This window comes from Trachinotus anak, unplaced genomic scaffold, assembly GCF_046630095.1.
Source record: "Trachinotus anak isolate AG129_WGS33_773 ecotype Australia unplaced genomic scaffold, CSIRO_AGI_Tana_v1 ptg000002l, whole genome shotgun sequence".
NCBI lineage: Eukaryota > Metazoa > Chordata > Actinopteri > Carangiformes > Carangidae > Trachinotus > Trachinotus anak.
This window is the reverse complement of record NW_027273853.1, coordinates 5,951,879-5,977,140: the sequence shown is the minus strand read 5'-3', so window position 1 is coordinate 5,977,140 and position 25,262 is coordinate 5,951,879. Positions and strand designations below refer to the sequence as shown.

At 40.0% G+C, this 25,262-nt stretch overlaps 1 protein-coding gene across 2 annotated transcripts in view; it reads left to right on the top strand.

Annotated features, from left to right (window-relative positions):
- cspg4 (chondroitin sulfate proteoglycan 4) overlaps window positions 1-25,262 on the top strand; it is a 69,661-nt gene that overhangs the window by 39,238 nt on the left and 5,161 nt on the right. For both annotated transcript variants that reach the window (XM_071492747.1, XM_071492756.1), the window contains exons 3-10: window positions 791-4,345; window positions 6,159-6,347; window positions 6,525-6,800; window positions 10,642-10,818; window positions 18,980-19,178; window positions 19,783-19,914; window positions 21,259-21,419; window positions 24,204-24,387. In XM_071492747.1, the coding sequence (XP_071348848.1) occupies window positions 791-4,345; window positions 6,159-6,347; window positions 6,525-6,800; window positions 10,642-10,818; window positions 18,980-19,178; window positions 19,783-19,914; window positions 21,259-21,419; window positions 24,204-24,387 (4,873 nt within the window). The remainder of the gene's footprint in view (window positions 1-790; window positions 4,346-6,158; window positions 6,348-6,524; window positions 6,801-10,641; window positions 10,819-18,979; window positions 19,179-19,782; window positions 19,915-21,258; window positions 21,420-24,203; window positions 24,388-25,262) is intronic.

Below are 25,262 nucleotides of genomic sequence, written 5' to 3'. Positions count from 1 at the left end.
CCATGACATTTTACATCTACAATTAGTTGCTTGACAGCTGCGAAAAGCAGCAGAATTAGCATCAGGTATGCTATCACAGGGATTCATATAGATTTTGCATGACAATACCTCTGCTTTTTTAATGAGGTGGCATCTCAGGGTGTGTGTTATACAAGAAAATATTACCTTTTTTATTCTCCTTCATTCTGTTACACCTAGTGATATGCTCTGAGCAAACAGACTCAAGGCTTTACAAAATTAAATTGCTTGATCTGCCTTGCATGTGTAATAATTGTGTTTAAACAAAACTCAGACCTCTGATGTTATCAGTGAAACTTCTTTGAACTAGCTCATTTTTTAAAATATAGCTTAGTCAACGCTGTGGGCATACCTGAGGAATTTTCAATGGTTTTAGATACACTACCTAGATCATAAATGTCAATATTATAGTAAAAGGATGCTTAGACTCAAGTGTGTTATGAGTCAATGAATCATCCTCCTATAATACTAGGTGAAAGGAATGCAGAAATGGTTATAAGCATACATAAGAGTATTTAGGTTGATATTTACACTTTCCAGAGAGTTCCTTGCCCAGAAAAACTGACAGGACTGCACAGTTGTAGTTACATATAGCATATACTCAATTGTAGAGACATCATTTCCTTTTAAATATTAATCTGAATCAAATCCATGTCCTGATCTTTTGTAATGATTTTACCAATCAAATAATCAATACCCCATATGATGCTGTGTAAAAGCTGAAATTTATTCAAAGTTTTAAATGAAATAAAATATTTTTGTTTTCCCTTAGGCACGGATGAACTTGGGGGCTGGTGAGGTGACTCTATCCTCCTCCCAGGGAGTACAGCTGAACAACCTCCTGGACCACAAAATCACACTGACACTGCAGGATGGCCAACTCACCATGATAATTGATGAACTATTTCCAACTTATGTTCCTGTGAACAACAACGGGGACCAGCTCAATATTGACCTGGGCATTTGGCTCGGAGGAACAGGAGAACTGGATGCTCCCTACCTCAGCAATGCCATTCCCCCTTTCCGTGGGTGCATGACTGAGGTCAAATTTGAGTCCCATCAGTTTGATATTCTCAGCTCAGCATTTAAGCAATGCCACGACACAAAGGAATCCTGCAGCAGTGAGTTTGAGGCTGGCGATGGTGAGGCAACTAGTTTCAGCACTCCTGATTCCTTTGTTTCTTTCCCGACCTGGAGTGGGGCTAGCAGTGCTCCAAGGGTCTTGGAGTTCCTGATGAAAACCACCATTGAAGATGCATTACTTGTTTTCCACCCTGGCCGAGAGTCAGATTTCATTGCTATTGGTGTTTCAAAAGGCTATCTCAAAGGTATGCTGGACCTTGGCAGTGGCATGGGGGTACTGGAGAATACCCAGGTGCAGCTGGATGATGATCAGTGGCATAGAGTTAAGGTTCAGATCACTCAGGATTCTTTTGTCATTACTGTAGATAGTCAGTCTTCCTCCCTCCCTCTTGACTCATCACAAAAACTGGACTTAGTAGGAAACCTGTATTTAGGAGGCATCCAGGGAAAAATGAAGGATGTCTTTCGTGAAAGCGGGTCCTTAAATCGTGCAGAGGAAGAAATTACAGCTGAATCCTTTATTGGTTGTTTGGGAGAAGTCAAAGTAAATCAGAAAGACAGAAGCCTACAGGATGCTTTGGTGACCAAGGATGTTCACGTTAAATGTGAAGGAGAGGACTATGACTACTCGACCTATTATGATGGAGAAACAGCAACAACTTCTCCTCCTGTCCGCATCCGATATGTTGATGTGGACTTCACTGAACAACATTGCTACCCAGCGGATGACACACCAGAGATATTCAAGAATGTAACAAAACTTCTTGATATTACCCCATTGCTTGTGACTGAAGGTGGGGAAGGTTTTCTTGATATCAGCAACTTAAACCCTACATTTGACCTCAGTGCTGCAGGAATGCGTCAGTCAGAGATTATCTTTACTCTCCAGAATGATCCCTGGTATGGCCTGATTGATATGAACACAAACACAAAACGCACACAAAAGTTCACTCTTCTGGATGTTGTCAACAAGAAAATTAAGTATATGCATGATGGAAATGAAAGGCATGCAGATCAAATCCAGCTAGAGGTGGTTGCTAATAATAATGGTTACCTTCCAGAATGTCTGAGAACTCCCCGTGAGTATGTCCTCCCAGTTGAAATACTTCCTGTCAATGATATACCACAAATTAGTGGAGGAGAAGTCACCATCACAGAAAATGGCAGGACTCGTCTGAGCCCCAGCCTTATAAGAATCATGGATTCTGACACCCGTTGTGATGAATTAGTAGTAACTGTAAACTCAGAGCCTTCCATGGAAGTTGGTTACTTAGAAAATGGTCAACAGCCTGGAAGAAGCATTTCGGAGTTCACTTGCAGGGAGCTGAAAGATGGAAATATCTACTTCATACATAGGGGGGGTAGTGCTGCTGAAATTACCCTGGAAGTGTCTGATGGGCAGTCAGTAAGCCATTCAACTACTTTAAAGTTGTCTGTGACACAGCCACATATGACTATTGTCACCAACACTGGCCTTCTCTTGTCTCAAGGAAGCAACTCCTCAATAGGTATCCAAAATCTGGCTGCCCTTGCTCATCCTCGCAATGGAGATATTATGTATAACATCACACAACCACTGATATTTGGAGAGCTGCAGATTATGACAAGTGATGGAATGTACAAGCAGGTAACAACTTTCCATCAATCTGATCTGGATCAGAACCGCCTTAGATATGTCAGCACAGACGCTAGTGACCAGGAAGATATTGTGGTGGAGCGGATTCAGTTCGACACCCATCTGGGGCAGTTCTCCCTTTGGAACAACACCTTCCTAGTAAAGATTGTCCCTGCACAAGTGAAAGTTTCTCACCTGGTTCCACTGGAGATGGAGGCTGGTGAAGAGCAAACAATTGGACTCTCAGAGCTTCAGGCTGAAGTACAAGGGGCAACCCCAGATGCACAAACAATAAAATACATCCTTGTCAAGCCTCCAACACTGGGTAGTCTACAGTTGTTAGACAAAGAGCTAGCTGAGGGTGATATGTTCACCCAGAAGGACATTTTGGACAATACTGTTAGCTACAGGGCCCGGGTGCAAAGAGCTGTGGATAGTATAGACCAGTTTCAGTTCAGAGTCTTTGCTGAGGATCAGTACTCTCCTCTGTACACCTTCCCAATTAACATCCTGGCCAATGCAGATGCTCCTGTTTTGACCAATGAGAGGCTGGTTGTCTTGCAGGGTGGTGAGCAGACTTTGAACAAAAACTACCTTTGGGTTCAATCACCAAGTTCTACAAATTTTGTTTACCGGGTCACACAAGGACCAATGTATGGGCGACTGATAAGGGACTCCCCTCCCGGGCAGCCTAGATTTGAGGGGGCAATTAGAGTTTTCAGTAATGAAGATCTCCATCTTGACAGGCTTATTTACAAGCATGATGGCTCCAAGACAAGCAGTGATGAGTTCCAGTTCTCAGCATTTGATCAAGGAGCAGAAAGTTCAGACACTCAGGAAACAGTGAGTGGTGTTTTCAGAGTATCAATCCAGTCCAAGAATGAGCATGCTCCTGTGAGGGTTGTTGATAAAGTTCTCAACGTGGTCCGCTATGGTCAGCGTCTGCTAACAACTGATGTCATCCAGTTTAAGGATGATGACTCAGGTTTCAATGACACCCAAATTGTCTATGCTCGTGAGGGAATCCTCTCAGGCAATATCGTCTCAACATCTAATCCATCACTACCCCTTTTCCGTTTCACACAAGCTGACCTGCGCGATAAGAACATCCTTTTCATTCACCATGGAGCAGATCGGGAACGCTTCTCACTCCAGGTGTCAGATGGATTCCACAAGACCACGGCACTGCTTGAGATCCAGGCAGGTGAGCCCTACCTGCGGGTGGTGAACAACACAATTATTGTCATCGACCACGGAAGCACCAAGACCCTTAACACAACTTTGTTGAGTGCTGACACCAACATGGACATCAGAGACGACAGCGAGATCAAGTTCCAAATTACATCCCCACCCAGCGATGGCAGGATTATTGTGAGTGGCATTGAGGCTTCAGCGTTCACCCAGGAGGACCTGAAAAAGGGTGTTGTGTCCTATGAGCATAACTATGAGAGTCTGAGGTCCAAGGATTCTTTCAGCTTCACTGTCCAAGCACAAGGACATTCTGAAGAGGGCACATTCAGGATTAAAATATTCAAGCAAGGTTACCTCTCTGAGCCTGAGGTGATATCCAATAAAGTCATCATTTCCTATGAGGGAGAGCACACCATCATCAACCAGGACCATCTCAGGGTAATGTTTACTGACTGTGAAATCTACAGTTTAAATCTACAATTTTAATTTATTTGCTATGCTGACATTTAATTCTGTGCAGCATACATTTGTTTTTTTTTTTCAACAAGACAGCATTTAACATTTGTACAATTTGGCTATGACATTGTGACAGAACATGATCTTTGTCTTTTTCAAGTTTATTTTTTCTTTGTGAAAAAGATCTTGCACATGACTCATTCAACCATACTGTCCTATGTTGTAACCCTGTCTCTAATCTAAATTATAACCACATGAAAGCAGGGCTAAATATGACTCTGCAGTTGCTGCTTTTCATCTAGTTTATGTACTAAATTACAGTCTATTAAGTGTGGAAAACAGAGCATTAAGTATCCCCTGAGGAGCTTCCTGAAGCCCACTGTAATTTATAAGATCAGTGTGCCTGCACCTCATCTTGAAAGTAATTAATAAGGTTTAAATTGTCAGACCATTCATAACACATTCCCTGTACATATAGCTTGACTTTTAAAATAATGAGGAACATTTCTGAAAGTAAAATTTTCCCTCTTTTAAACTTTAATTTCACAATAGTACCCAAATCCTAAATCTGCAGTATTGACTGGAACAAAACCGAAACACCTAGTGCACATACTATTGAAATATGTATTGAACAAAGCCTTGACAGAATGGCCCTTACGAGACATAAAATATTGACTCGGCTTCTGGGAGCTTTTCCAATACGTGTCCTTACTATGAAATGGAAAGTAGTATGATCATCTAAATTATTATCCCAGAGAGTTTATTAGAACTTCTCAAAGTTAGATGAGAGTAAACCTGCCTGTGTGTGACTCTGCAGCATGGCTTTAAATGATGCCAAATGTCATAATGTCTATTTTAAGTTTTGGTTCACTATATTGTCTAACACTGTGTCCCAACTCCATATTAGCCTATACAGTACATTATAGTAGTACCATTAAGTTGACTATGTAAGTGTAAGTCTGTTAACAGTGCACTATTTTAGTATACAGTAAATTAATGCAGTGCACTGACATTAGTATACCATACTGTGCCTGTTGTAGAAGGAAAACATACAAGGCGCCTAACTCCAGTCAGTCAAACTGCAGCTTTGAAGCACTGCTGCCAATTTCAAATGAAAACAGTTTTTCAGTTTTATTAGTTAATTTGATTTGTTTTGCCAACTGTTGTTAGAGAAGTTGCACAACCTTCTGCTATATTTGTCAAATGAGAGTAGTTCCCTATTTTCATTGTGTGTTGTATGGGGGGAGAAAAACAACACACTTCAGAAGTCAGGCAATTAAAGTATTGTGGCCATTCAGTTAGGAAAAAAAACAAAAAAAAAACACGCATCTCCACTTTTGCCTATTTAAGATTTTTGAGTGAGACTGAATGATTTAATATTCCTTTATGAGCTCCCCTACTTCTTAAGCTAAATTAACCATTTAAAAAACCATGAAAAATGCATTCATTCACAAGGCAGTAAACAGGGCTGTTTTTCTAAGCTCATGAAAAGTTGTTACCAAACATTTTGTAGATACATACTTTTCACAGCCCAGCATCTTGTTTATGATGGCATTTTGAGGTACACTTAATTAATCAAAAAATATTAGTTACACAAAACACATTTCCATCAGGACTTTATATGATAATGTGGACAGGATTATAGTCAAGCAAACTACTGTATATACCTCTGCAAAGTTATCATTTTGCATATATATATATATATATATATATATATATTATAATGTAAAAATTTCAATAATAATTTGACTTTGACCATGTGCCTGTACTATTGCACTCTACCCTTGCCTTTTAGGTGGATCAAGCTGATATTGTGCCTACGGAAATGGTGTTCACCATTAAAGAGCCTCCTCGGCTTGGTCATGTGGTCAAGCTGACAAACAGTTCAGATGGCGCGGCTTCGCCTGTCCTCGACTACATTCACACCTTCACCCAAGAGGACATTGATCAGGGGCGCATTCTCTATGTGTCTGCATCCGTCCAGGTTTATTGCCATTTAATTTATTCTGTTGTAATAAATCAAATGTGGCAGCTTGTTCCCTCTCATATCCACACTGAGTGTAAAATCAGACAAAAACTCAACCTCAGCCTTTAATGGGTACAAGGTACAAGATTTATTTTTAGTATATCAATTACTTATTTGAACATCCATCTCTTTCAGGGCAATGACGCCTTCACGGTGGATGTCAGTAATGGTTTTACCACAGTGGAGGACTTGCAGATCTCTGTGAACATCGTCCCTCGGCTTATCCCCATCCAGGCCGTCAACTTTACCGTGAAGGAAGGCCTCAGCAGAGTAATTAATGCAGGGATTATAAACATCTCACATCCCTTCTACAGCTCAAGAAATATCGACTTTATTGTGGAAGAGTCACCACAGCACGGGGACCTCCGCTACCTTGATGGAGATGAACTTAATTACTTTACATGGGAAGAGGTACGTAGTTTCAAGAAATATAGACATCACAAATTTACTTACATGTTCCAACAAAAAATATCATCAAAGCCCTCTAAACCATCACTTCCCCCTCAATCAAATAATACTACCTTTTCCTCTCATGTATCACCATTGGTGTAAACTTATATGATCCCTTCCCTCACTAATTAACAAAAACCTTTTCATCAACAATCAAGTAAGGTTTAATTGCTCAACAATATGGTACTCTGCTACTATTATTGGCATGATTAGCTGCTGGCTAATGAGCAAGGTCACTGGCTGTTTGTTGGTGGCTAATGAACCAGCTCTTATCTTCCATATGTATAATTTCCAGTGCATGGATGCACACAATCGTGTGTTTTTGGTCTCCACTGAATGATGAAATACCTGGCTCTTTAGCAGCTAAATCCTCTACTATAGTAGAGCTGCAGAGTGGGGTGATATTCATGTATGGGATTGAGCAACACCTCTCACGAGCAACGAATCATGTGAGCCATTGCTGATAGTGAAATATTTGTTATAGCCACTCCAAGGATTATGTTTTCCCTTTTGGTTTTCCTTACTGTTTTAAAAGTTCTGCTCAAAATCCAGGCGTTTGTTTTTGCCCTGCCAGCTAATGACAGATAGAGATTGTGACTTTTAATTCACCAAATGGTTGATTGTACCACATGTATTGCCAAATCCACTAAAACACTGAATCCTCGATCCAACATTTTAAAGGTGCCATATGTAAGATTTTGCTATCGCTATATGGCCAAGGTTAGCATTAACAGCTGTTTACTTATCAGTCTAGAAGAAAGTTTGAGAGTTCTGCATCAAACGTCCTCTCTCCAATGGTGGAAAGCAACAACAATGTTGACTCTTGTTTTGCTTTTCTTCTACCAAAGTTAGCATGCCAACCTGCTAGCCCCAGCCTGTACCACTTTGCAATAATGACTCACTCTACATCCAGTCCAACCTCAGTGCAGTATGAGAGGATGAAGAAGTAGCGCTGATCAGAGGGCGTATTCTAACCTCTCCTCTTAAAAATACAACAGTGGCTAAAGGTTTGGCGAGCAACCATTATCACAACCACCTCCACCCCTTTCTGCTAAGAAATCCCATTCAGCAGTAGAAAAAACTTACATATAGTGCTTTTAAGAATTTGATTTGATTCATAATGTCTTCAAGGAAAAGTTGCTGTACCCAGCACCTGAATTTTACCTGGTCAAATATTCATCTTCTGAGAAGAAACTCAATTATCCATATTTTATCCTGCCTCCAGTCCAGGGAGTGTAACATCTTCCTCACATGACTGGATCATGGTGGTTACCACAGCAAGGCGTCACCAGGGAACTTTCCCCTGTTACTACTCGGTGCTGTTTTGGATTTGTTTTGTTGTGCCAGATAGAGAGGGGAGGGAGAATCTGGGAGCTGCTGCAGCATAGTTATCTGGTCTCCCTCCTTGTGGTTCAGAGGCCCCAGCTTTAGGAAAATATTAAAAATGCATGAGTAGTTACCAGTGGAAAAACCTCATGCATTCTGAATGGACCACATAGTTTAGTGGAGCACACATGTCTGGACACATATCTTATAGCTCCTACATCTAGCCCTGGTCTGCCTGTACTCCTCTCTACTTTGCTGAGCCATTGTGGAAAAACTGACGATGCCTTTGGACTGCCTTAAGCCAAAATAAACTGGCCCACTATATTCCGATAATAATGTGTGAGTGCACACAAACCTCCCGCACTTTGCTACTGCCAGGCTCACTCATACAGTCTCTCAAAGATCCCAATGTGCAACTCAAATGGGCCTAGTACATAGCAGCGATTACGCTGGTAGTGGGGAGGCAAAAATGAACATGCATATCATCATCTGCCAGTATGGAAATGAGAAAAAAGCTTTTTTTACACTGCTTCTTGTAGGCTTTTTATGCATGCACCTTTTCTGTTTTCTTTTATTGTTATACTCAGAAATTTAAACGTAATCAGTTCTCCCAAATGACTACCACACTGAAGAATAAATGTCCAAACGTCAGTCAGTGCAGCATTTAAACCAGACAATAATTGTTCTTAAAATAAAGTCAGATGTGTGTGCACCTTTCTTTATTACAGTTTTTTTTTTTTTTTTTTTTTTTTTTTGCCACTTAAGTGAAATGCTGTTTAAAGGTCCACTGGGCAAGTCCCCCAGCCCCTGGGAATAGACAGTGGACTCAGTGGTGTGAGGAGTAATTTTGTGATAAAGTTATCATTTGGGGTGGTTCACTGAGGTTATGTAAGCAAACAGTAACATGTAGTGAGAAAAACTGAGAGTGACTCATGCAGAAGAACTACATGAACACCAACCACAAGAATGTGAAGTAACCCTATGTGCCGTGTGGCCCAGATGTGTCACATATGCATAGAATCTGTGTCAGAGCAATGTATGGTATTTTGCTAACCACAGTGCTGACTATGATTTACTTGGCTTTGGACAATAAAGTCATGTACACATTCAGTACCATATGCTGTGCTGAATGGGATCCAACTTGAAGAAATACAGGAAATCTGAAACACTTAGCTCTAATACACCTCTACTTTAATCAGGTTCAGTTCTCCATCAGGTCTCCATTAGTTCTTCCATCTGTGGAAACTTATTGAAGTCAAACAGGTGACTTTATTTTTCACGAACTACAAAATGTTTTCGGAACAAAGTGGTTTATATTTCAAATTTTTCAAAATACAGTATATGCACAGAAGCTGAGATATTACATCAATCATAAATGAAAGCAAAATAAATCATGCAGCTAGTATCAAATATTGACGCACACATCAGTGTTTCTCCGAGTAGATCTCAAGGCCACATGTCCAACAATCACCCACTGTTTATTGTCCCAGCGAGCAGACCGATTGTCTCCCTGACTTTCCCTCATCAGTAATGATGATGGGGGTTGTTATTCCACAACGATGCCAGTCATATGGGATCCATTTGGCACTTCCTGTTCTCTAAAGCAACTCCTCTCATCCCAACAGCTTACTGGCTTTTGTCTACAAAAAGTTTCAACTGTCCTCTTTGCAGAGAAGCACCCTGAATCTCTGTAGATTTGTCAAAAAGTGTCAGATGCAGGAAAAGCTTAGATGGACAGATTATGAAGACTGAGAAACAAGAACATGGGATGCTGGACACTGACATTCCTCCTCTGTATGCAGAGAGTCAACAGAGTTGGCTTTTCCTGGCCACAGGTGCTGCTTTCCATCTAACTCACTTGACACTGGATGACTGATTCCTTTGTGCATCTGGTTTCCCTCAAGGTTTTGCCCCACAAGGGAGATCCTCCTTGTTCCTGTGTTGCTGCCAGACTTTAGGACCTGATTATGGCCTTTGTGTCGAAACTTTGAAAGGATATATGATTTGCTTAGAAACAAAACAAAATATACAGTGTGGGCTTTAGACAGATATAGTTTTGTCAGATGAGTGGATTTTTTTTCCTCGCACATTTTCTAAAATAAACACTTACAGGAACAGTTTGATATTTTGGGAAATACACTTCCCATGATGCAACCTACAGAATCCAGTGTGACACTCCCTGTGTATACACTTCAAACTGCTCTTTGTAATGCAGGCTTTCTGCTGTTTCTGCAAAGTATTAAAATCACATTAAGAAATTAAACTCTAGAATGAGAAGAAAACAATGTCATGAATTTTTAATTTCTCCAGATATGATGGCTTCCTTGTTTCTTAAAAGCAGAGTTTGTTGGATAAAGTGTTAAATTTGATTCCACCTTTTAGGCTCACTTAGCCTTTCCCTACTTTATGATGCTCCCTGCCAGGCAGGTCTGATACAGAACTGAGTGACAACTGGATCCCTTTTTGTCTTCTCCAGGTGAAAGCTGGACAAATCTACTACATGCATGACAGCACCGAGAGTACCGGGGACAGTTTTACACTCTCTGCCACAGCTTATGAGATTGAGCGCCGGAGCCTCTCCGTCACCATCTCGGTGACTGTCATCCCAGTCAACGACGAGCCGCCAAAACTGACACGTAACACAGGCCTGGAGGTAAATGTTTTGCTCTTTGAAAGAGCATTAGTTTCTTTGAGCTTTCCTCCAACATGCTCAACGGCTGGAAATGTTGCTGTAGGAAAATCTTTTATACCTATAAAATGTAAACTTCGTGTTAGTTTTTCAGCTGATGAGAATTCAAGCTGACCACAGCCATCACTCTGTGTGAAGGAGGAAGAACAAACTTTTCTTTGCAGTCTGTCAAAACACTGGAATGAATATTTTATGCTAAAAAGACGAAGCTGTGGAGAAAATAAGCTCCCTACAGGTACATTCCTCTTTCAGTAAATAGCTTTTCTTCTCGTTACTATTGTGGACATATTTGCACTGTGTCCTGCTGGAAAAGAGAACTAGTCTGACTTGTGCATTTGTGATTGAGAGGAGTAGGCAGTCCCGCCTGCTCCAGACTTTGCATGATTGATCTGATGCCCAAACCGCACAAAATATGAAAGGACGGCAGATTAATGGCTTTGTGATGGCTGATGAGAATCTGACATGTTGAAAGGTCACTTTATGTAAGAACTACATCCTAAGTGCTTTATGCTTTTGATTTAGTTTGATTTTCTGACCAAAGAAAAGTATGTGAATTTCATAGTGTTATCACAGCAGGTCCCATGAGATGTGAAGATGCAAAAGACCTTCTGTGACCCTCTGGATTAGAAGTTCAAGATTAAAACGGTGCCATCGTGATATCAGCCTTTGCTTATGGAGAGTCATAGTTTTAAGAATTAAGAAACTCGGAACTCTGAATGAACTCTGTCGAATTTACCGATCTCTCTCACATCCATACTGGATAGTTTCATCTGCACTTACAGCCCACTGTCATGAATCCTGTATGAACTGAGAGTTAAATGGACTCCGTGCTTCCAGTACAGTAAACTCAGACAATTTCTACTCAGACCCTGACTGAGACTGACCTCACAGATGATGACACATGCTGCATCAGTGCAGTGGCCCCCACAGCATATTTGTTTTTTTTAAAGAGACATAAAATACAAGTGAATTAGCATATTCTCAGCTTGACTGCTCCAAAATGTGGAAAGTGAATCATGTGAGTCACATAACCATAAGAGGACAGTGATTCACTACTGTTCAAGCTCCATACAGTGACAAGCACAACCTCAGGTAAACAGTATCTGCATGCATTTTAATGCTGTCCCAAATTTGCTGATGTGTCAGGATGCACAAACAGGGAAGTAGCAAACATTTTATCACAGTAAGTCTGCTTCTGTCTGTATCTTCAAAATATGTATTCAGGAAATATATGCAAAATTCCATACTGAAAAAATCAAGTTTGACTTGTGAATATCAAATATGTCTAACTGAGGAACATATTTCAGTCTCTAACACATTTTAATTGATATTTGAATTGAATTAATATTTTTTATATGCAATAGACCTGTGTCACTCTTCATTATAGATACATCACACTTACATTTCTTAGCAAACTAATTACACTGTGTCACTAAATAAGTCCATCACAATAATTACTGTCTGTTGCAGAGGAGGCTTTTCAGTAGTGTCTCTGTTTAAATGAATCTGCAGGAGTTTCACAGTGTGTTTGCAACACGCTGTCAAACTGATTTATCTCAGTCATAAAAGAAAAGTTTTGCAGGATTAGTGACGTAGGTTCTACTGTAAGAGTAGGCAGGCAGTTGGAAAAAGCCAGCAGTAATCAGCTCACAGAACTGGAAACCAACTGTGTCATTCAGCCCTCCCTGCTCTGCCTGCGGCTCCGCGTCTCCGTGGCAACCCGTATTTTTGGAAAACCAAGATGGTCGACAAGACCGCGGCTTTCTGGCAGAGTGAGGGCAGCATCCAATCCCTGTGCCTCCTCTGCAGGGGCTGCAGAATGTAACATAATCATATGTGGATGTCTAACCCACACAGCGGCACTTGGATTGATTTAAAGCAGGAAGTGTGTGTGTGTGTGTGTGTGTGTGTGTGTGTGTGTGTGTGTGTGTGTGTGTGTGTGTGTGTGTGTGTGTGTGTGTGTGTGTGCGTGTGCGTGTGTGTGTGTGTGTATAGTGACCTCTACAGCAGATGATCAGACATGATGACTAACATGGCCGTGATCAGGCTCTGCTCAAGCTCACCATTGATCCCATTTGGCTCAGGCTGTAGTACAGCTGGACTCGCTTAGGGTTCACACTCCGTCTCTGTCTGCTTCAACTTGACTTTGTGTCTGAATAGTTGTCCCATTGGGCCAGTCTGACTCTTTGACAGTCTTGTTTCTTATATATCTATCTATCTATCTATCTATCTATCTATCTATCTATCTATCTATTTTTCTGCCTGTCTGTCTGCCTGTCTGTCTGTCTGTTTGTCTGCCTGTCTGTCTGTCTGTCTGTCTGTCTGTCTGTCTGTCTATCTATCTATCTATCTATCTATCTATCTATCTATCTATGGTATTTCTATCTGCCTTATCTCTTTTGAGTCAAATTTTTGCCAGATTATATAATTTTAGTTTTGTTAATTTTAAAAGTTAATTTTAGCCAGCCTAATCCCCCTTGTAATTTGTGCATATGAGCAGTGAGTGATAGAAGGAGTGCAGTAATTTTGTTTTATCCTTCATCAATACGCAAAGCAGGAGTGTATATGTAGTTAACCTCCTATTGCTGCAGATGAGGAGCTAAAATCAAAATGGTACACTATCACTGTCTTCTTTCCTTGGCTACCACAGCTGTTATCATCTTTTTGTTGTTGTTGTTGTTGTTGTTCTTGTTGTATTTCTGTATTCTGTCCAGCTTTAGCTCCCATCCCCAGCACAGAATGAGGAACACACCAGTGTGTCCTGTACTGAAACCAGCCAGGATTTCCAGTGCCCGGACAGAAAGGGATACAGCTTCAGACGTCTGGCACCCCTCAGAGTCTCAAACATTTAAGAGAGGGTGGTATCCTGTTGAGTCATCAGCAGAAGTCATTTGCCTATGGCAGCTCCTTCATTTCTGGCTCCAAATAAAATATCAACCATTGTGCCTGATCAAATTGAATTCACAGCCCATCCTCTTAGGTGCTAATCGCATTGATTGTTATATAAACCATCCATCTGCATGGCCATATTCAGATTACCTGCCCCAGACTGTCTGGTGCTCTGCTGGGGTGGAGAGTGGGGTGATGTGTCCATCTAGTGTTCAGGAGAGTGGATTGCACCGTCAAGAAAAGAAAACTCTACGGCAACCCTTACTGACAATACTGTGAACCTAGTGATGTGACCTCATTTTAAATATTGACACCTTTTTCATTATTCATGCTTACTGTTTTAGAGTGTACATTCTGTTTTCTGTTGAGGAACTATTTTATACTTCCTCCTGTGACAGTCTGGTCTACACAGTTGCATTTCAGCTCAATAGTCAATCAGTGCTGCTTGCATTCATTATCATCCTCATTATGCACAAACCTATATAATCATTTATGTAAAAAAGAGGTGTGAGAAAGCACTGCCTCACATCAGCGGTTCAGTGAAATTTAACATTGTAGGGTCAATACATATTTTTTCGGTTAAAGAAATGCACAACTGAATTATGGAAAACCACAGCAACAAGATGCAAAAGCAACAGCAGTCAAAGGCCTTTAATGTCAGGTATCTGAACATGCCTATCCCACAGGTGATCGTACATCCTGTTTCCCTCCTCTTCCTCCTCCTCCTGTTTTGTGTATTTGTTAAAATTCAGCTTGTATCTAAGATGATCCAAATGATTCTAAGATGGACAAGTTTAATTCAAATAAAAATTGTGTTGGCACATGTTCTTGACAGTAGATTCTAAAAATACTTCTCTGTCATTTTTGCTATTGTGCACTTATCATTAGGATATAAAATAATGGTCTGTTCCTTTATATCAAGGACAGGGAGGAGAGTCTCTCTAGAGTTCTCCAAAGACTGTCATTTTTTCTCACATTTCTAACTGAGTGGAGAGTTGGGGTTTGTCATATAGGCACAGTCTCAGAACTGGTTGTTAGCATTAATCTTGTTTTTGTGACCTTCTGTGGTTCAGCATCTCGCCTCGCTGCAGTGGCATACAGGTCCACTCTAGGACCACATGATGTCACTGCTAGAAAGGTGCTACCTTTGACCACACCCAACCACACCCATCAGGGATGCTCCGAGTGGTCAAAGGTGAAACAGGCTTGAAATCTTTTTTAAGTCATTCTTGAAAGCATTGTTGCATTGGGGCTCTTTAGGGATCTGCTACTGAGCCTGAGTAATTTTGGCGTTTCATTGCAATACCTTTGTAAAGTTACTATAAACAAATTAAACCAGGCTTGAGATGAGCAGAAGCTTTTGTCCTTAGGCTCTGGTATTCTTTGTGTAAACATTTCTCAAAATTAATAACATATTTCCTGCTGCTTCATGCCTGGAGCTTGTTCCCCATCCCTTGAAAATAAATCTCTGACAGCCCCAGCTCTGTTTTCAGTGGTGGAGGAATGGTTGCTGGGTATTGTAACACCTGTGTTTTGCCTGCAACAGTGCTCCTTAATACTGAGAAATTGTCCAGGTGGGTGGCGCTGTTGTGAGTTGAGTCATCTCTGCATACTGTACCATGTCCAGAGCTACCAGAAGGACCCTAAGCCTCTCATGTCTGACTCTCTATAAGAGGAAGGATAAAACAGAGGGGAGGGAATGCATTGAGCAGCTGTCTCTTCCCTGGCCGCTCTGCCTTAAGGCAAGCAGATTCACTTCCTCCCCCCCTAACAGAGTCCAGATTTGACTCAAAATGTTTGGGTTCAGTCTCCACTCCCCCACCAGGTGTGTGCCCCCAGACAAACTCAGCTTTCTAATGTAAACTGCCCCGTGGAGGCAGAGCTTCTTTAAGGCCTGATATCACAGGTTCACTGCAGGCTTCAACAACACAGTGGATAAAACGCTACCCTGTTTGTTGCTGTAGGCTGATATGGTGCAGTTCTACATGAATTGCACTTCATGTGCTTTAGAGATTATAGGGGTCCTTGTTGACTACAGATCCAAACAGTAGGCCTCACTCTTCTTCAAGCTGATGGCCCAGGGATCGTCCCTAAATTTAGCAACCTGTTTACTTCCAAGCATCAGAACCTCTGCTCTCCACACCCTGGTACCCAAGGCTGCCCACTCAGCATTTAAAAGGCCATATTCAGTGCGAAGCCAGGCTAAATATAAATTTGAATATAGTCATTTGAATCCTGATGAAACAAAAGTTAGACGTCTGGGTTTGACCTAGCCATCTAGACTTATTTTGACCTGTAAATCATAAACTCAGTGCTTGTGTTTGAACAATGATCTATCAGATTTACCATCACAAAGTTTAAAATGAAGTCTTCGTTGACAATCCTCTCAGTTATTTCAAATTATATATTACCACTTATCATGCTAAATATGTTCTGATTACTTTAATTGGTATACACAAAATGTCTTTCTTAGTATTCATTCAAAGGTTAGAGACAAAAATTCTCACAGTTATCAGTTTAACACAGGTACACAGCAACAGAACTGTCAGACAGTCTACTTTTTAATGACATCTGCTGTTGCTACACAATGCTGGGGAAATAGATATAGCAGCAGAACTTGTGCTGAACAGTCCTGTTGATTTCATTTCAACTCAAACTCTTTTTTTTGAACATGTCACCAGTTTTAAAAGTTATAATTTGAGAGGAAGCAAAAAAGCACAAAGTGTGTCATGATGAATTACAGCTTTGAACTTCTGATGCAGTGTGTCATGGTGGTAGAGCTTTGATGCAGTGTCAAACTGAATGGGAATGTTAGGAACTGTGGACTGTAAGGCAACTAAATTATACACTTTACAGCACATTTGTTACATTAACCAGTCCAGAAGTACCAGAAATGACAGAAGTGAAAGAGACAGCAGTTTTTTTGGTTTTGCAATAAACTCTAAGAGAGTTGAACTCAGGTAGAAGAGAGAAAAACAGAGATAGATGGAGCATATGTTTTTTAGATACACTAGTGGTTTTTCCCTGGGGATGTCTAGGGTCAGTCAGTCCGCAACTTTGGTCAACTGTTCCCTGACTTTTCCACTAGCACCACCATGAGATTAGCATTTGTGGGTTTGAGGCAGCATCTCAACAGATATTTGCTGGATTGTCATCAAAGTCTTCTCACATTCATTTAGATGATCCCATAACTTTTGGTCTAAGGCCATCATCAGGTGAAAAACATCTGCAAATTAAATGGTATTCCCATCACCTTCAGCTTTGCATTAGTGCTAATTGAATGGTAAACATTACACTTGCATGTAAACATGCATGTTAGCATTTTCACTGTGAGCATGTTAGCATCATAGACTGTTTATAAAGAGGGACGTAGCCTCCGTGACATCACCCATAGGTTTTTTGAAGAGCTGTTTTGAAACTCAGCTGTCACCATCTTGGCAGTGCATGACTCGTGACTAGTTTCTGGCTGAAAATGGCCAAAATGAGCAAAGAGGCAAGCAAGTGGTCATTCAAGGAACTGCCATTTTTGGCACTTCTGTTCAGGCTTCATTTGGTTGCCACTCGGTTCACACATTGGTATTAGCCTACCATTTACCTCAGAGCACCACTGTGTAAAAATACAGCCTCAAAGAGCTGTTAGAATGGTTGCACGCTCTTAGTTTCAAATAATGTTTTTATCTGAGTGCCTTGCAATTGCAGCCTTGGCATTATATTGTTTTCAACTAAATTGCATCGCAACTAAAGAGCCTAGATCTTATGTTTGGATTACATACAGTATTAACTTAAATACTAAATGAAGTATTTATGCCATTACAGTAAATTAAAAAGGAAATCCACCCTAAAGCACCACTTTTGAAAACAGCTGTTGTTAATGTACCATGCCTCTTTGGTTCACTTGCATTAATTGGGGGTGCATTTTCAAATTCCCATAGAAAACTGGGCACATGTAGAAAGTGTGACATCTCACAGGGATTTTTGTAGTGTAGCTATGATAATAGCAGAAATAGCAGCAACATGTACTGCATTTCAGATATCCACAATAAACATCAGGGTTTAAAAAAAAAAAAAAAAACAGCTCAATTCTTGCACCAGCACTAATCTGCAGAGATATGTCTCTATTCTCGATTAAGAGTCTCCTCAGTAGATCAGACTGCAGCTCCGCTCCTCCACAGGATCAGTTTTAGGTTTGGACCTGATATTTCTCAACCTGTTAAAGCTCTGACCATCATACTTCTTTGATGTTATCTCTGTCTTCACTTACACATGTATCCCACAGATGACTGCCACAACTTTATGTCCACTCTCCAAGGATCACTGAAGCGATTATAGTTAGTTAAAGGAATTACTTATAGAAGATGATTAAAAAATAACTCATGACATTTGTGTTATACATGAATGGTAGGTGCCTGTACCTGCCATATAGCATAAATGAATTTCTAAATCTGACTAACTCTCTGTGAGTGACACCTGAGCCGGAAGCCTCTTCTCTTCCTCCTGCCTGAGGCATCTTGCTCTTCATCCTGAATCTTTAGAGAGAAGGAACGAGAGCGAGTGAGATAGGTATCAGAGGCCGAATGGCTTTCAAGATCGATACGTACCTCTTACTGTAGGGTACCCTCGGCTCACTCTCCCAACTGATTCCAGCTATTTAAGAATGTCTTTCTGTGGGGATCTGGCCCATTTCTTTCAATTAATGCTTCTTTCAGCCAGCCGGCCATTAGTAGTCCATTAAAGCCCCTCCACCCGGGGAGAGTCATTCAGCCTGTACTGCTGTGCTCCATCTTCTGATAACAGGAGCGTCTAGACTGCCACGGAGAAATAATTAACCTTTTAAATTGTTACTTTGGAGGTAGCTGTTCATGGGATAGGTTTGGCCTTGTTCTTCTGCTTAATTTTTTTTTCTAAGTTTCTTCGCTTGTTTATTACTTTAGTTTCTTTTGGATCCTTTTTCTTTGTTTCTGTTTCTATCTATCTATCTTTTGATCTATCGATCTATTAATCTATCAATCTATCTGGTACTTTGAAGAATCAGCTATCCCTTAATGTACAGCCTCATATTGTCTTTCTATACAGTGCTTGTACTCTAATAATCTTCAGATAAACTCCAGGACCCTGTCTTGAATTACATTCCTCCAAACATAACTCAGACTGGGAGATCTGATGTGTCTTTTCATCTCTGTATCTCATCCTCTCTCTCTCTCTCTCTCTCTCCCTTGCTGTCTTTGATATTTCACAGGTTCTTGCTGGAGAGGAAGCTGATATCACCTCCAGCATGCTGAACACGGAGGACGCTGATACCCCTGCAGAGTTACTGGTTTACCACGTCGAGGTGCCAACCAATGGGATGGTGGCATTGAAAGAGGCGCCTGAGGAGGGCATCCTGAATTTCACACAGGCTCACATAAGCAGAGGAGAGGTCATCTTTATCCATGAGGGTGAGAGCAACCGAAGCCCCTGTTCACTCATACAAAGGGTGTTTTACATTACAGTGTATATTAATATATGACCTTTATTGACCTCTGACAGAGACTGCTTGAATTACTACAACAGAGCTGTAAATTATCAGCTTCTGCAAGTGTCTGACTCTGTCTGAGCAGAAATCTTAATACCTAGTGAGGTCATAAATAAGTCACTGGTATTGATCAACAACCTTCTTAAACCCCTACAGATATGCTGTGGCCCTTTTATGTGTATTAGTCTACTTGCAGCTTGTGACAAATAAAAGTCTATTTTTAATGAAGGTCACAAAAAAATAACAAGTTCTAAAATATATTTGGCCTTAATAATAATAATAATTATTATTATTATTATTATTATTATTATTATTGTTGTTGTTGTTGTTGTTGTTGTTGTTGTTGTTGTTGTTGGTTCAAGTATAAGATGAAAATGTGAAAAAGAAAGAAAAGTCAGAAACAAATAAGTCTATATAATATATAATTAATATAATAATGATAATTGTTAAAACAGTCATGCCAATAAAGCACCTTTGAACTGAATTAACTAACTGAATCACAATAACAAACTCATGTGTTCCTCTAGGTGAGGAGTCAGGTGGTTTCAGTTTCACCGTGACAGACGGAGAGCACACATCTCCTCTCTACCAATTTGTCGTCACAGCCAGGCCTCTCACCATCACCATGGTAACGCAGGAGGAGCTCATGGTGTTTCCAGGTAAGATGCCAAAATCCTCCAGATTTTAGGAGGACAGCAGTGATGGAGGGATAACCACAGTGATGAGTGTGCGCTGACTTGTTCAACCTTGTCATTACAGCAGCATAATAACAGGCCTCTTTTAACCATTGTATTTTTTTTCTGTTTTGTATTTATGTCCAACATAAAAAAACATGGTCAGTCACAGACAGTTTATCCAAACCTCACTTAAGTTATTACTTTGCAACAAATAGAGGTCTTGTATTGAAGGATCCTTCACAGGAATTATTTTATTGTACATGAATGGCCCCCACATCTCTTCAAAGTCTCTTCAAAGATGTTCTCTTTTTTGTGAATGATACTGACTTTTAAAGACATTTTGACCACTGGCTAGGAAATGTTTGCAGCAGATTTTTCCGAGACATAGCAACTGTGTTGGTGGTTGGATGATAAAAATATACCAGGTCACAAAGAAATATCATAAGCAACAATGCAAGAAACACAAAGACTTGACATGGACATTGATATAGTGTGTCTCTAGCCTTTTCACATTGAAGGTGATAGTCTGGGATGTTTCTTTTATCTTATTTAAAACTCATATGGAGTAATAGAGATTCTCACAGACTCACTTATATTATAACGATTTTAAGAATAAATATTTGTTTCTAGTGTCTGTTTTCATGTTTCACTCGATCACTCTTTTAATACTAAAGTTGTGGGGATTTCATTTGATCCTGAAACATGCTGAACATCAGTATCACAGGAGCACAGACACAGAGAAAAGTCTTTGAACTTGCTGATTAATGTCAGTTACACAGTATCAATGCTAACATTAGCACCTACCTTCTACTGTTCATACCAGACCAAGACCAAGTACCAATTATCCTAATGTTATGGTATCTTTAAAAGCTTGATTTCAAATGCCGCCGTACATTAAACGTGTACTTTCATTTCAAGTTTAAAATACTTTGGAAATGAGATATCACCTTATTTGTAGTTCTTAAAAAGAAACATTACTACTGATTCAGATGAAAGTTTTGAGAAGTGACACTATTTAATGAGCACAAGTTTCAGCACAGCCAATAAGCTCAATTCTTTCTATAACAGACGTTAATTTTATGGCTGACGCAGGAGATGAGTTGTCACCTTTTTTTAAAGCTCGGATAAAATCTTGGAATGAAACGCTCCACATCAGGACACCCTTACGTACGCTAATGTGCATGAGTTACTGTAACCACTAAAGTTTGAGGCATTTCTAAACTCTGCTCAATTTCACAAGCTCAGCTACACTGCCAAGAGGCCATTTTCCACAGACTCATCTCAGCACTCAGAGGAGCGTGTGTGACTGTGCGTGTGTCTTCACAGGAACAAGGCAGCCCATCACAAGTGCCAATCTGGGGGCTGTAACCAATGAGGATGGAAATGAGATAAGCTACTCACTTATCCGCCCACCTCGTTTGGGAAGACTCATCCTGGCCAATGACAGGAACCAGTATGAGGAAATTACCCGCTTCTCCCAAACCCAGGTAATTACTTTTGTGAGTGTGTGTGATGCTAGATGTGTGTTTCTGGGATATATTTCTCCTACAACACATTAAGCTAATTTCCTTTCCTCCCTTCTTACAATTAATGTTCTCCATTAACTTTTAATGATAATATTATTGACAGTAGAAAGTAAATATTGAAACAGTGAAACTATAAAATAGATTAAAATGAAAAATATTAAAGGGCTTGTAGATAAAAAGTAGCCAGGAAAACCAAAGTTAAAAACATCCTCTGGAGTGTTTCTTCTTGAATAAGCAGTGAGGAGGGCACAGAAAGTTCAACTATTATTCAATTCCATAAGTAGATTGTCTCCATCTCCAGGTTTAACATTCCTATTAATAGCAGGTTTTGCAGTCAGAGCTGCTAAAGTCAGTCGTCTGCCACATATGCCATCAGACAGATATATAAGAAGACATAATACCGCTTGAATGCATAAAAATGCAGCTAATCCTGCTTTCAGCACAAGCCGGTGCTGAGGAACCACTCACTCTTCCAGAAGTGGAAATTAAGTAATTAGAGAGTTTCAAGTTGCAGCTCCTTATGCGTCTGAATGATTTTGCTCCAGACTGTGCTGTTATTTCATATATTTTCCTCTTCGTTAACTTTTATTTATACCAGAGAAGTTAGTGCAATAAACTTAGTGGCCAAGCTCAGTTAGTGTAGACTAAACTTAGTAGGACAGACTGTGAAGAATGTCCTCATCAGAAAAAGAACACTTCAAACTCTTGAAAATAATCTACTGTTTAGTTACATTTTTCTGAATATGCATCACTTCGCTGTCCTTAATCAGAATTTTGAGTTTGTTAAGTGTAAGCAAACCTTAGCCATGAAGGTGACAGATCGGAAAACACTGATATTGGTCATAATGAGAGTCCCTGACAAACAATCTGTGTTGTTTGTCATGCCACTTTGATAGACATACATTTATTCAACATTAATAATTAACAAACTATCAGTTACACATTATAGTTCCTGCATTTCTCCACAGAGTGTAACTCTAACCCTCAGTTTACCCTAACCCAACCCAGACTTATGACTTACTTTTATTACACACCATTAACCCAGCTCACCTGAGACTCCAGACTGACCTGCTTTATCACCTGATTATTGGCACTAGACTGTCCAAATAAAGTTTTATTGTATTGCATGTGTACTCTAACTGCAGTCGCTTCAGTGCAGTGCTGTGTTTCAGTGATCTGACAAACTCACAGCATGTGAGGCATGAACGTGCTCCTCTTCTTAACCAGTAGGTGGCGTCAATGAACGTGACATTGTGCCACTGTGATGTTTAAGGTCACCACTGACATGAGCATTAGGTTCTTAGATTATAGGCTTCTAAAATGTAGAGCTTTTAATCTTTGACAGTTTTAATTGTATGTCAGGATCGGCAGACTGCAGTTTTGCATTTGCCTTTATTGTTCAAATAATTGTCAAATAATCTCCCTGTCAATGCTACTGTATGTAATGGACAGGGTTGGAGAAGTTTCAAATATACACAGAGGGTACAGGCAAAGAATAATACCACAACTGAAGAGATTTCAGTGATTTATTTACGACAGCTTTCATTTCATCTGTAGGAAAAGTGACCTCAAAGTGAGCGTAATAAAATGTCATTGGTTTTTAAAAGCTGACACCTACATGTTTCAGCAAAACTCCTCATCAGGATGTGGCTCTTGTTTCCAAAGAGTTCCTTTGTTCATTGAGTGTGACTGATTTTGTTTTTTTTTTTATCTTTTTACTCTCTCTCTACTCAAGCAAATATTAGCATATTTAGACTACTAAATATACCATCAGTAACTTTTTGATAAACAGATTTTTTCTGATGTAATCTGGCTGTTTGGTTATGTAACCTGAGTAAACAGATAAATAAACTTCTTTTGCTTGAATAGAGAGAGAGCAAAAAGTTTTTAAAAAAAATACAAAATCAGTACCACTGTGCATGCACTGTTGGCCTGGTGTTTGTCTGCTGTGGTGGCAGTGTGCTCTGAGTTCTCATCTCTATCCGATTCGAGACTATCTGTTCATTTCCATTCCTGACATCTGAGCGTGCTTGGATGAGCATGAGAACAAATTCTTTCCGTGCAAACTGCACCGTTTAGAGTGTGACAGAAAATCTAACAGTAGGTTGAGCTGAAAACAGGATTTGATGAGTTATTCAGCAGTGTGTGTTTGTGTGTGCATGCATGAATATACTTGTGTGTGCGTGTGTGAGAGAGAGACAGAGCGAGAGAGAAGAGTTGAGTTTAGGACAGAGTGACCTCAGAGAGCGAACACAGGCCGTCACATTCCAGTTCTCCAGCCTGTATCCCAGTTCAGCTGAGCCAAACCACTGCTGCAGCCATTAGAGCTCCCTTTTTACTGTGAGGCTTACAAACGTCACAGGGAAAGAGAGCAATAAAATATTTTTACTAACCTAAATGTCAGTCCTCGTCTATAAAATTACTCAAATCAACATGAGTTATCAACAAGGGATTGCAGACAGAGTGTCACTATAAAAATTGAGCTTATATCCTCATAAAGTTAGATTTTCATAAAATTCTGCTAAATGAAACAAAATCTTATAGTTGCTATGTGTTTTATCAAAATACTTCTATAGAGTTTCCTGTCAGCTATTTTAACGTCAATCCTCAGTACCAAAAGACAGGGAGAACATAATACAGTTAACCTGGCTTCCAGTGGGTAAGGGTTAATTTGTGATCTTAGTGAGTATTGAATTTTATTAGAAAATGTCATCATCGTCTGACTGTGTTTCCTCTAACGCACAGCTGGAGTCAGGAGCAGTCTACTATGAGCACCAGATACCTGAGGAGCCTTTTTGGGTGGTGAGGGACTCTATAGAGCTCATTCTGTCATCCCAGCCAGCACCAGATGTGCGTCACATCCTGCCCATCACCATCTCATATTACGCTGCACACAGCAACATCTCCTCACAGCTGTGGAAGAACAAAGGTAAATGAAAAAATGAGAGAGGAACACAAGATTTTCAGATGAATAAATAAAATGTTTTTTAAAGACCACTCTAATAAATTAGTATCTTAATAAATAACCACTCAATCATTAATTTATCAGAAAATCGTGATTACTGTTTACATATTTCTACAGATGTTGAGATCCACAGATGACTGTTTAATCCTGCAAAACCCTATTAAAGGGCCCCATCTAAAGTAATAGTGCTAGATTCACAATGAGTAAATATTGTTTTCACCAGCTGCACCCATGCTTTATTTGAATAGCCACATCAGCTCTTTATGTATTTATTTAAACTTTATTCATACAGGGTATGCTGGCTGAGCATACATGCTCTTTTCCTGTCACTTCCTTGAAGATTCAGCAGTTAAATAGAGTGACAGAAATAAAACAATGACTGAATGTATGTTAAAAAGAGGTACTCCATCTTTTGAGTATGAAACTGTCCTGAAGGCTTTACAGGTTGTTGTAAAGAGTTCACTGTTGGCTCTTTCATTGATAGAGGTCATCTTATTTTGAATGTGTCATACTTGAAAGATACAGTATAGTTTGGTACAGTATAGTATTTTAAAGCTAAAATGTTTTTTGTATCATGGAATATACATTTATTTTAAAGGTTATGGGGTGGAGGGTTCCCTTTCCTGAGAGTCTACATTTTAGTTGGGAAATACTGATGGACTGGCTCTAGTACTGTAGTCTTGTGACATGTCATCCACACCCTGGGATTAGCTCTCAATATATTTTTTTAATTCCATGTCTGCTTGCTTTAAATACTTTATATGTATGTTGATGTGAAAATGGCAGCTTGTTTGGAATTATTACCTTACTTCACAGTGCAGTCACAACTGAAGTACTGT